This window comes from Megalops cyprinoides, chromosome 1, assembly GCF_013368585.1.
Source record: "Megalops cyprinoides isolate fMegCyp1 chromosome 1, fMegCyp1.pri, whole genome shotgun sequence".
NCBI lineage: Eukaryota > Metazoa > Chordata > Actinopteri > Elopiformes > Megalopidae > Megalops > Megalops cyprinoides.
This window is the reverse complement of record NC_050583.1, coordinates 4,216,507-4,229,555: the sequence shown is the minus strand read 5'-3', so window position 1 is coordinate 4,229,555 and position 13,049 is coordinate 4,216,507. Positions and strand designations below refer to the sequence as shown.

Here is a 13,049-nt window from a genome sequence, read left to right as displayed (position 1 = left end):
AGGACTTCATTCACTGACATACATCACATGCAAAATATCCACATTTACATTCCAAATCTATTCATTAGCTCTTGGATTTCATATTTTACATAACCTCTGATGTACCAGCAAAGAGATACTAACTGTGATGTGATTCCTTCTTTCAATGAATGTATCACAGAAATTTAAACAATTTAACAGTTGATGAAAGAAAAAGAAGAAACTGAGTCCTGAGAAGTAACTGAGAAGCCCAAGTGATACCATCTTTTACATTTAACTTCTTGGCAACAGTTCCTACCTAGAGTTCCTGGTCCTATAGCTTCTTTACATTTGTAAATCAGATATGTGCTTGTGCTTTAGAAGTCAACGTAGTCAGGTTACCCCCCTCCTCACTTCACTTTATTTGATTCCTTATATCGCTCGCGTCAAGTTCAAAACTTTGGTGCTGGCATACAGGACAGTGAACGGCACAGCCCTCCCACGCCCATGATCAGTCTTCAAACCCTGTGTTCCGCCAAGATCGCTACATTCCGCAACTGCGGGGCAACTGACTGTCCCGTCCCGATGGGGTCATTTCTCCCACACATGATCTCTGTCTGTACTGGGCCCTCACTGGTGGAATGAACTCTGCATGTTGAACTCGGAACTCTGGAATGTTACCTGCATTATTGTAATGTATTTTGGACTCTGTCTTCTTCTGATTGATGTATCATAGTCTACTTGGCTTCTGTTGCATACTAAGGTTGCAGTCAGTTGCATAGTCATCTTGCACGAGTTAAGTTGTGCTAGGGCTTGAATGATATTACGCTCACACTCACTGGTCTGTGAATTCTGTTAGCCTGGTCTGACACTTTCGCTCATTTAACTTGAATGGATACACTTATATTCTATTGTGCTGAAGTCCCTCTGGCTAAGAGAGTCTGCTAAATGCATTAAATGATGTGTGATGCAATGTAATGAAAAATAGGTTAAATTGTTTCAGGACTACTCAGTTAAAGGAAATGAGCCACTTCACACCAAAAAAGACCCATTTCACCATTTTGATCCGAAACCCTCAGGCTTAGGCTAAGATCTCGGGTCTCCTTTTGATTCATGACCTCTATCTGGGGCACAGTGACATCACCTCGGATCAGGGGGGAGATGTCCACCATTGAACAGAATGGGACGATCCATGGACCAGTCACTCTTCACAGACTGACAGCTGGGTACCGGTGACTCTGCCCTCTGCAGGCTGAACCTGGTAACACCACATGCAGACAGGACTTCATTCACTGACATACATCACATGCAAAATATCCACATTTACATTCCAAATGTATTCATTAGCTCTTGGATTTCATATTTTACATAACTTCTTATGTACCGGCAAAGAGATACTAACTGTGATGTGATTCCTTCTTTCAATGAATGTATCACAGAAATTTAAACAATTTAACAGTTGATGAAAGAAAGAGAGGAAACTGAGTCCTGAGAAGAAACTGACAAGCCCAAGTGATACCATCTTTTACATTTAACTTCTTGGCAACAGTTCCTACCTAGAGTTCCTGGTCCTATAGCTTCTTTACATTTGTAAATCAGATATGTGCTTGTGCTTTAGAAGTCAACGTAGTCAGGTTACCCCCCTCCTCACTTCACTTCATTTGATTCCTTATATCGCTCGCGTCAAGTTCAAAACTTTGGTGCTGGCATACAGGACAGTGAACGGCACAGCCCTCCCACGCCCATGATCAGTCTTCAAACCCTGTGTTCCGCCAAGATCGCTACATTCCGCAACTGCGGGGCAACTGACTGTCCCGTCCCGATGGGGTCATTTCTCCCACACATGATCTCTGTCTGTACTGGGCCCTCACTGGTGGAATGAACTCTGCATGTTGAACTCGGAACTCTGGAATGTTACCTGCATTATTGTAATGTATTTTGGACTCTGTCTTCTTCTGATTGATGTATCATAGTCTACTTGGCTTCTGTTGCATACTAAGGTTGCAGTCAGTTGCATAGTCATCTTGCACGAGTTAAGTTGTGCTAGGGCTTGAATGATATTACGCTCACACTCACTGGTCTGTGAATTCTGTTAGCCTTGTCTGACACTTTCGCTCATTTAACTTGAATGGATACACTTATGCTCTATTGTGCTGAAGTCGCTCTGACTAAGAGCGTCTGCTAAATGCATTTTAATGATAAGTAATGTAATGTAATGAGAAATAGGCTAAATTTTTTCAGGACTACTCAGGTAAAGGAAATGAGCCACGTCACACCAAAAAAACCCATTTAACCATTTTGATCCGAAACCCTCAGGCTTAGGCTAAAATCTCGGGTCTCCTTTTGATTCATGACCTCTATCTGGGGCACAGTGACCTCACCTCGGATCAGGGGGGAGATGTCCACCATTGAACAGAATGGGACGATCCATGGACCGGTCACTCTTCACAGACTGACAGCTGGGCACCGGTGACTCTGATCTCTGCAGGCTGACCCTGGTAACAGCACTCGGAGACAGGACTTCATTAATTGATATACATCACATGCAAAATATACAGACTTTTGGATTTCATATTTCACGTACACGCACACAGTCTCTCCTCACCTCTTGCTGTCTGGTTCCATGGCTCCATCGAAGGTGTGGTAGATTTCTCCTCAGACTGCTTTGTCTGGGCTGCGAGGAAAGTGAGGAGTCAAGGAAAGGTTTCTACGGACAGAAAAAAAACATAAAAGCAGAACTAATAATTAAAAACTCTTTTTCGAGCAAATTTTTCAAAGACCAATTGATTGGGTACGATATCAATGCTAAGTCAGTGCATGTGTGTTCTAGTGTGACATCTTGTGATTCCTTTAGTTGAGTCATATTCCAATGGTGAACTTTTTAAACTTTTACATTTTTAAATTCATTTTATTTTAAAGGCGTTTGAATTGGCTTTTAGAGGGTAAAGCTGTGTAGATTCCTTTATCGCGTAGACTGGCTTGGGGGCTGGCATTGTGAAAGACGTCCCCTAAAGGAGCAGATTCAAGAAGCTATTAGCATCTGCTGTAACACGGCCCCAGACCACAGCACTCTGTGTATAACCTCCACAAAGAGACTCCTGCTAATACTCAGCCATGAGGAGTGACTGTGCAGATTCCACACTGTTACTGCTACACTGTTTAGAATCTGCTTTTGCCATCTGAGGATGGTGAGAGATGCCAGCAGCTACGGTCTTTGGTGGAAGAGGCAGAAAAGGATGGGGAACGAGTGTAACATGGTTAATAATGCTTCCACTTGCCATTGTACCAGAGGAGTATATATATATACTGTATGTATTTTGGTTTAGTGTTCTGTCACTTTACAATCCTTGTGCAGTTGCCTTTAAGGGAACGACGCACCTTATGTTCTTCCCAGTTTAACTTGCCCGTGAAAGCGGTAGGTCATGGTTATAACATTATGCGGATTATTTTAAGAGATTGTTCATTTTTTGTTCACAATTTTATCATTATAGCAATGTATACGTACCTAGAGGAGTTGGACATGGACAAAGACTTTTGTACAATTGCAGATTTGCACATTCGTTATATCTGTTCTTTGAACAACGGCATGTAGGCTATGTTGCTAGCTAAGTTAGCCAACTACCAAAGTGTGGTAACATGTGAGTGTTTCTATATTTCTAATATAATAACTGCGGAAGATACATGTCCCAGAACAGTTCAGTAACTGCACTGTTTGTCTATCATCTGAATAAATCAGCTCAACTGGGAATCCTGGTCTGTGGTGCCTTTAGTTAACACAACACACGATCACACCTGTTCCACAAGCTTCACTCACTGGACTGCAGTGGGTTTGGAAAAAACAGTAACAGTGATTTTTCCACCTTCTCTTCCCTCCTCTCTCCTCCTCAGACCGCCCTCTCCCCCACCCCAATCTGATCTCTCAGTGGAACACTTTGCAGATCACTTCAACCAAAATGTTAGAGACATTTGAAAGTCCTGCCAGTCACCGCAGCCCTCACCTCTCTCCTCCTCCTCTTCTGCCTCCCTCCCACTCTCTACCCCTCCTCTCTTGAAATTCTCCCCAGTTTCAGCTTCTCTCCAAATTTGATGTCACTCATAGGGTTGGGAACCGAAACTTGGTTCCAAATTAGAACCAAATCCAACATGTCAAGTACCAGGCATACGTAAAAAATGAATTTCAGTTCTGCTTATGGGTTCCTAAACATGTTAACTCTTTGTTATTGCAAACAAAGACTACATATCTGCAAGGACGTATGTAGCTATCTGCAAGGACATACGTACCCAACCCTAGTCAATCATCTCCTTACATAACATCAACCCATCAACTGTGCCCTGGATCCAAATCCCTCACCTCTCCTGCAGACCGTCTTTCCCAGCCTTCACCACCACTCTGATGAATCTGTGACTCCCCACAGGCTGTGCACTTACAATTACTGTAGACTCCCGCTGACAGGCCGCACTCTACTTCCATCTACCCTGGTTACATTGGGGATCCCTGACACCGCTCTTCTTTGGGTTCAGTCCTACCTCTCTGGATGCTCTTTCAGGGTGTCCTGGAACATACAGACCCCACAGCCTTCCTATGGGTGTCCCCACAGGCTCTGAGGTGCTCTACATCCCATCCAGCTCCCTCCCGTTTTGAGACCTCTCTCTCAGCCTAGACTCTGCAAGCCTTTTCACCGACAGCACTACTACTGTAATAAGCCTTGGTGTGATGCTTAGCGGCCAGCTGTCCTTCTCCTCTCAGGTTGCAGCGGTGAGTCAGGCACGCAAATTCTTTTTGTACAACACCTGTCCCTATCTCACTATGTATTCTACACAGCCCCGAGTTCAGGGGGCAGGACAGGCGGATGTCAGGCTTCAAAAAATCATTTGGTTTCCTGTCTTAAAGACTTAAATGCATTCTATCAAGAGCATGGCTTACATGTTTGGCAGCGTATAACTTCGTATTTTCATCAACTACAAACTGTCTCTTCATCTGCTTGTGTCACTCCCCGTCCCATGAAATACCCACGTTTCAGGGAGCCACATTTCAGTATTTTGAGTACTTTCAGAAAACTTCAGTTGACCAGACTTTAAGACTGTTGTTTGTCCCATGGCTTAGAAAATACAGCCAAGGCTGAACAGCTATTTCCTAAATGAGGTGGCCTGAAAAAGAGTTTGAGCCCGTAACTAGATCTGTTCAGCTTCTCTCATTACCACAGTACCACAGGCTCCAATCAGAGGGGCGCTGCAGCTAATAGCTTGTGGAACTTAGGTCAGTAAAAAGAAATACTAAATAAAATTGCAAGAGCATCAATTACATTATTAATCAATTATGTGTACTTCATTTTCAGGTTTATTCAGAGCAGTTTGGCTTGTTAGAGGAAGTTAACATTTATGATAATTATAACCCGTCCTGTAGTCACATGTTAAGCGGGAGCTGAAGGACTCACCTTGCCCTCTCCCAGAAACCTCTCCCCACAGACAGAAAACATATAGCACTGCCATTAGTTTAGCTTGTTAAGCCACAAATTGTTAAGCCAGCACCTGAAACTTCCTTTAAAATTTCCAAATGTCTCATTTATTTCAATGTCAATGAGAAAACGTCCACCTTAACTACTTTGTAGGAATTCACTGTGTAGAGTGCAGAGATCTGAAGGTATGGAAAATATGTGTGCGATATTCCCTATCACCGACCAGGGTGGGGGTGGGGCTGTTCACCTAGGAGGCTGCATGACCAAATTTGTAACATTTGTCTGTCAAACATCTGTCAAATGAATAAATGTAAATGTAAATGACAAACACACCATGTGGGTGACATAAAATCCATGTTGAAATAAGTGCCATATTTAGGTATGTCCACTAGAGGGCAGCGAGCGATCACCTTATGACACAATAAGCTTCTGTGGCTACCTGGTCATGTCTTACTTAACACGTAGTACTAATGGCACTTACCAGTTTGGCTTGTCAGAGGTCAAAATTATTATCATAATATGTCCTGCAGTCACATGTTAAGCAGGAGTCACAGGGCTTGCCATTTAAAGGTGTAGCGTGTTTAAGTTCATTAAGTAATGTTTATGCATTGGGTGAATGTGTGCAATGCTCTGTTAACTTTACAATACGCTGCATTACCTGGGCCAATGTTGGGGTGCCACCCCTTCCAGGGGGTGTGTGTGTTTTTTTTTTTTTTTTTTTTGGGGGGTGGGGGGGGGGTTCCGTTTCAGTCTTGTGGCACGCCTTGGACTGTGCCTGGTTGTGGGGTGCGAGTTCGGAGCCCTTGAGTTCATTGAATGGTGGTATGGCGTGGCTGTGGCCGACAAGAGCCGCTATTAAACTTTGCATTTCGTAGCAAAGGTCTCTGTGCATGAATCCTTATGTGGTGAACGCCACAAAGGCATTACTATTGAAAAAGCTTTACTGAAAGTTAGTTACTGAGCCACTAAGTCAGGCCATTTCCAGCACCCAAAACTTCCTCTTTAATGTAGAAATTTCACAACTATTCTATTGCAAATGTACAAACCTCCACCTTGACTAATTTAAATGAAGTCAGCACAGTCCCAACCATCTGTGTCATGTTGTTTCAAAGTACTGGCTAATTTTTGAATGCCTGAGTGTTTAGGGGTTTTTAAAAGTATTTTCAAAGCAGGACTGTGAATAAGTTATATGAAATTATACACAGTTACTTTTAAGTATAGAATTTTCTTATGAAGAACTGGGCCAATGTAGTAAAGCACTGTATATCAGTGTTAGCATTATATTTTAAATAGAACTTTCCCTCTGTCGTGTATATTGCGTTGCACTTGCAAGTTAATCTAGATACGGATTTACGATCTCAGTACTGTTTGGCACTGACGCTTGTTCGTGTGTGGTTAGTGGTGTCCTGTTCATGCAACTTTTCAAGCCACTTTTGTCAGTGCTCCCGCCTCCTAGCCCTGCGCTTTTGGTTTTTTTTTCCTTTTTTTTCCGTTGTGTTTCTGCCCTGCCCTTCTCTCCGCCCTGTCTCCGCCTGATTACCTTCGCACCTGCATCTCATCCCCTCGTTGGTCTGTCCCTTTATATGCCCTGCTGGCTTTGCAGTCTTTGCTAGTTCGTAGCAGTAGTTTTCTACCTGTTTCGTCCCCGCTGTTTTTTGAGATTCGACCTGCCTGTTTTTGATTCCGTTTTTTGCCTGCCGCTTTGCTTTGTTCGCCTGATCGTGCCCTCCCGTTTTCCGACCCTGCCCGTTCTGACTTTCCCGTTTCTGGATTTGCCCTCGGACTGCCTCTGGTTTTGACCCTGCCTGTGTTCTGGTTTTTGATTCTGCCGTGCGTTATTCCTGTTATCTCTACCCTCGCGTTTTTGGGTCTGCGACTGAGTCCTAGCCTGTGCTGCCTGACAACTTTATTAGGTGCGCTGTTAAGTCTCTCTGAATAAGAGTTTCTTTTAAATGAAGTGATGTAATTTAACATCAGGCTCATTGTGCATGTCTAGTTTTTTCTCTCTGTCACTAACAGATTCATATATGAATATAAGCTTTCAGAGATATGAAGCTATGGAAAATGCCTGTGATCACAGCCTCCGCCCTTAAATCTATAACCCCTTCTGGCCCTAAAGCAGATACGCTTTTGAAGTCAGTATTTTCTGTATCGGTCATTTTTCATTCATTTTCACACCAACAAATGTTACTAATTCAAAATGGCTCTGAATTTCGGCTATATATATATATATATATATATATATATATATATATATATTATATATATATATTCTGATCCACCATTTTGTTCTGTGTAAATTAACCTTTTCAATCTAGCTATGTTGCCTATCTGTTACCTGTCAAACAACGGAACAAAAAACATGTTGATGTTGTTAGGGAGCGGTTTAATTTAGTCTTCCATTACAAAAGAAACAACCTTTGATATTTAGACTTTTTTGGTGCACAAATATTCTTACCTCAAACAGATCTTACTCCAGCGGCACATCTTAAAAGCACACGTCCCCTGAGGTGACGATTGTTAAAAAATCTTTCAGTTTCGTTTTCTGCGTCCCTGCGCACTGTAACTGCTTATTAGAGACGCACACGCGTACACTGTATTAAATAGAGAAACCCTCATACTACTTTTTTTTTTTTTTTACACTCCCAGCATTGTCAGCATTTTGCGGTTCCCATTTCGGTATTTGCACGGTAAAATGTAAATGTAAAAATCTGAAGAGGCTAATCTGCTTAAAGAGTGGTTGTTACAGCGTAGTTAACCCACATCACTGAAAATATAATATTGCCTCCGTATCCGAATCCGTTCCCCTCAAGGTAAAGGTAAAGGTAAAGCCTACGGCTAGGGTGAAGGTTAAATGACCCCTTTGGACGCAGTAGGAAGGAGGACATAACTCGTGTGGGAGAGCGTTAAATAGGTGCTGAAATATGAAAGGAGCAAAATCTAGCAGGGGGAACCAAATGTGATCCAACGACTATCATACTCGATGCAAAAATACGTCAATAACACTCCAGTCTATCAAGCGAAGCTTTACATTGCCATGCATGCTATCCAAACCTGTAGTTTTACATTATGAGCTAAGGATGCTACGAGCTAAGCGCTGAAAGCTGAGGATGACGCCCAGCCAACAAACATTTCATTGTGAGAATGTTCTACTAATACAGGGTTTCGCCTCAGTTAAATTAAATCTAATCATGTTAAAGAAATTTTCAGATAAAACAAGTACATTTCGAAATATCGTTCACAACAAGCAATAAGGTTTTGAATTTGTTTGTGAATGGTGTGTCCAAAACAAAATTGTGCCAACGCTGTAGCAGTTTTAGCTTTTACTGCAACAAACAGTGATTTCCAGTAACGCTGCAAAAAGGTCAAACTTCTACACAACACTGTGACATTGTAATTATTACAATATTCAGCTACACTGTAATAACGTTGTGTTTTTGTTGCTTCTCATACTTGGCTTCACCTAGTAAGCACGGAAAAAACAGAAGTACACAACATTTTAACCATTCTACAAAAATGGAAAATATCCATTATATAAACATTATGCTCAGCATTCAAATTAATAACAGATAGAAATTATTTCCCCAAACCAGGGGACTCTCACATTATATCCAGTTTATATTAAGCACCTCAGCTCAGATACCAACAACAGTACTGGAGCATTCAACTCATTACAATAATGTGCGACAATACACCAACTCTGGCCATCAAAACTCTTTAATGAAAAACATGCACATTCCGATCAGACCGAGTTTACTGCTAGCAATCGGTTATCAGATATGCAGACATATGCAGATTATTACATATGTTCTTAAATATGTTCTTCCCTTTGTGATCAGTGATAACAAAGGGAAGTAGGGGAAAAGAACAGTCCAGACTCTCGATTCAGAGAAAGTCTTTGACCCGGTGTCACCGCCTGTTTCAAGAGCAAGGTAAATCTTAATATTTTTCAGACCTAATTAAACAGGTTCAAATCTTGTACTCATGACCTCAAGAGAGAGCTGCCCCCAGCTCTTTGAAAAGTAAGTTTAATTCAATCAACAACCGACGCTGAAGCTGGTCAACATTACCCCTAACACTCATTGAAAGAGTTAAAACTGTAAAGGTGAATGTGACACTACAATAAATCATACGAAAAAATAAATCTTTAGCTTGCGCGGCCACCCGCATCTCGAGCAGCAACAGTGATTTTCTTGCTATTTACAATTTTCAAACTAATTTATTTATCCAGTTTGTATACATATAATACACTTTTATCTGATAAAATAATTAAATACACACATTCAGAGTGAATATAAAATATTTAGTCTTCTGGACATGTATATCGGGTAAGGGCAGTATATGGCACATAGCAGCATCTAGATCGATATCTACGTCACACCTGTTGCTTCCTGACAGCGAACGTTCGGCTCATTCTTTGACACCGTGTAACGCGGTTACAGGCTTCTGTGTTTAAAGAAATTATTTAGATTGCACACTACGCAATTCTTGCGTGACTTATTGGAAATTACAGAACACTTGTAAATATCTTAGAATTTTCGGAAGTGTCGAATCGCTGAAACTCTTCTGGACTTTATCTACTTGACTTGATGCTATTTAATGCCACCATTTTCTTCAACTTCCGTGATGAGTCTAGCGACTAACAATCAGACATAAAAGCATATTTAAGTTTAAACTTGTTCTCCATTTTAAACAAGCCACCCATAACACTCCACTTTTTAATAATGTTATCATATTCTTACCTTGCAGACCTAATTATTCGCACCGCTCTCCAGCATTTTAACAACTGACTTCTGAAATGGCGACTGTTCAAGTTGCTGCCAAAATACTTTTAATTTCGCTTTCTCGTGAACATGTATAGCCTTCCGTTTGGACTTGACACACTTGACACCGCCTTCTCTAAGAGCCTAACTCCTATAGCATCACTGATTCGTCTATCCATAAAACTGAATATGCTGTATGTCTCAATGCCGCAGTAGCGTACGGAGCTAACATCAGAACATCAGTCACCAGTTTCAGTCATTCTAGCTAATTGGTTGCTAACCTGCGTCTCCCTCTCTATTATTTCTGTGCTTAATAATTGTTGATGCGCAGCACTAATAGTGAAAATGAATGAAATGAAGTAACGGTGTGCACACCTTGAATTTTAACTTTTTTTTTTAATGCCGCACGGATGTTTCAGGCAGATCCTTTCTTCAGCCCGCTTTTCTGGCAGTCATGTCAACGCATTGTTTCCTTTATGTTCAGCACTAATAGCGATAGTAATCTTTCTATGCATTTGGGTGGATTTTCTTATTGTTTGTGGTTAAGGTGTGTGGATTGTTTGGTCAATACATGTGGCTGACAATGAGACGTTAATGGCATATTGCTGTGGGTAATTGTTGCCTCACGTAGGCCTACAATATTTGCTCTGACGCGATACATTTGCGTATTATCTCTCCATTTATGCATCCCCCCCACCCAATTGCTTGTTTTAGATAGATTAGATAAATACGATCAATCTTAAAACAAGCAATTGCAACATGCCATTGGGACAGTTATGATGGTCTTTGTTTTGGAAATGAGTGAGAACACTTTTAATTTGTACAGTAAGAAATACAATAAACTTTAGTGATTCCTGTGCTGTGAAGTAAAGCCGAAACCATTCACATACACAGAACTGTCACTGTAGCCAAACCAGAAAGGAGGCAAAGAACGAACCCATAGTCGGAGCTTCTGAAGGAATCTGCACAGCCCCTGCATACCCCCCCCCCCAACCTCACTGCACAGCTCCTGCATACCCCCCCCCCCCACCCAACCTCACTGCACAGCCCCTGCATACCCCCCCCCCCCCCACCCAACCTCACTGCACAGCTCCTGCATACCCCCCCAACCTCACTGCACAGCCCCTGCATTACCCCCTCCCCCCCCCCAACCTCACTGCACAGCTCCTGCATACCCCCCCCCAACCTCACTGCACAGCTCCTGCATACCCCCCCCCCCCCAACCTCACTGCACAGCTCCTGCATACCCCCCCAACCTCACTGCACAGCTCCTGCATATCCCCCCCAACCTCACTGCACAACTCCTGCATACCCCCCCCAACCTCACTGCACAGCTCCTGCATACCCCCCCCCAACCTCACTGCACAGCTCCTGCATACCCCCCCCCCCAACCTTACTGCACAGTTCCTGCATACCCCCCCCCAACCTCACTGCACAGCTCCTGCATACCCCCCCCCCCAACCTTACTGCACAGCTCCTGCACACCCCCCCCCAACCTCACTGCACAGCTCCTGCATACCCCCCCCAACCTCACTGCACAGCTCCTGCATACCCCCCCCAACCTCACTGCACAGCTCCTGCATATCCCCCCCCAACCTCACTGCACAGCTCCTGCATACCCCCCCAACCTCACTGTGCAGCTCCTGCATACCCCCCCCCAACCTCACTGCACAGCTCCTGCATACCCCCCCAACCTCACTGCACAGCTCCTGCATACCCCCCCCCCCCAACCTCACTGCACAGCTCCTGCATACCCCCCCCCAACCTTACTGCACAGCTCCTGCATACCCCCCCCCAACCTCACTGTGCAGCTCCTGCATACCCCCCCCAACCTCACTGTACAGCTCCTGCATATCCCCCCCAACCTCACTGCACAGCTCCTGCATACCCCCCCAACCTCACTGCACAGCTCCTGCATATCCCCCCAACCTCACTGCACAGCTCCTGCATACCCCCCCAACCTCACTGCACAGCTCCTGCATACCCCCCCCCCAACCTCACTGCACAGCTCCTGCATACCCCCCCCCCCCCAACCTCACTGCACAGCTCCTGCATACCCCCCCAACCTCACTGCACAACTCCTGCATACCTCCTGCAGCCCCACTGCGCAGACACTGGTCTAAACGCTGTCCCTCCTGGGTCTCAGAGCAGGATGAGCAGATCTACAGACACACTCACAGACTCAGCGCAGGGTGGGTGATGTAGAGCAAAGAGCCCCAAAGGCTGCCAGATTCCAGGGGAGAACAGAGGAGCACAGAAAGACTGTCCCTCCTTTGGAAAGAGGCGCGTTTCTAACGGGAATTCCTCACATACCAACACAGCGCAGTGCAGACACTGCCTGCACATCTGCCCCTCAGCACCCTGCACCACTGCTGCAGTAACAGCCTGACTGATCTGGGAACAGAGACAGTGATGCTCTGACTGTTCTGGGAACAGAGAGAGTGATGCTCTGACTGATCTGGGAACAGAGAGAGTGATGCTCTGACTGATCTGGGAACAGGGAGAGTGATGCACTGACTGATCTGGGACCAGAGAGAGTGATGCACTGACTGATCTGGGAACAGAAAGAGTGATGCTCTGACTGATCTGGGAACAGGGAGAGTGATGCACTGACTGATCTGGGACCAGAGAGAGTGATGCACTGACTGATCTGGGAATAGAGAGAGTGATGCACTGACTGATCTGGGACCAGAGAGAGTGATGCACTGACTGATCTGGGAACAGGGAGAGTGATGCACTGACTGATCTGGGAACAGAAAGAGTGATGCGCTGACTGATCTGGGAACAGAAAGAGTGATGCGCTGGCTGTTTTAGGGGAGAGAGAGTGATGCTGTTCTGGGGTCAGAGAGAGAGTACAGTTCTGTGCAGAGAG

The 13,049-nt window shown here is 44.1% G+C and overlaps 1 protein-coding gene across 1 annotated transcript in view; it reads right to left on the bottom strand.

The window, feature by feature from the left end:
• LOC118790422 (NACHT, LRR and PYD domains-containing protein 12-like) overlaps window positions 1–10,234 on the bottom strand; it is a 104,140-nt gene extending 93,906 nt beyond the window's left edge. The window contains exons 1-4 of the mRNA XM_036547334.1: window positions 10,157–10,234; window positions 2,564–2,665; window positions 2,340–2,453; window positions 1,103–1,216 (exon numbers count right to left, since the gene is read on the bottom strand). Of these exons, the coding sequence (XP_036403227.1) occupies window positions 1,103–1,216; window positions 2,340–2,453; window positions 2,564–2,583 (248 nt within the window). The 5' untranslated portion in view covers window positions 2,584–2,665; window positions 10,157–10,234. The remainder of the gene's footprint in view (window positions 1–1,102; window positions 1,217–2,339; window positions 2,454–2,563; window positions 2,666–10,156) is intronic.
• Between the last annotated feature and the right edge of the window lie 2,815 nt (window positions 10,235–13,049).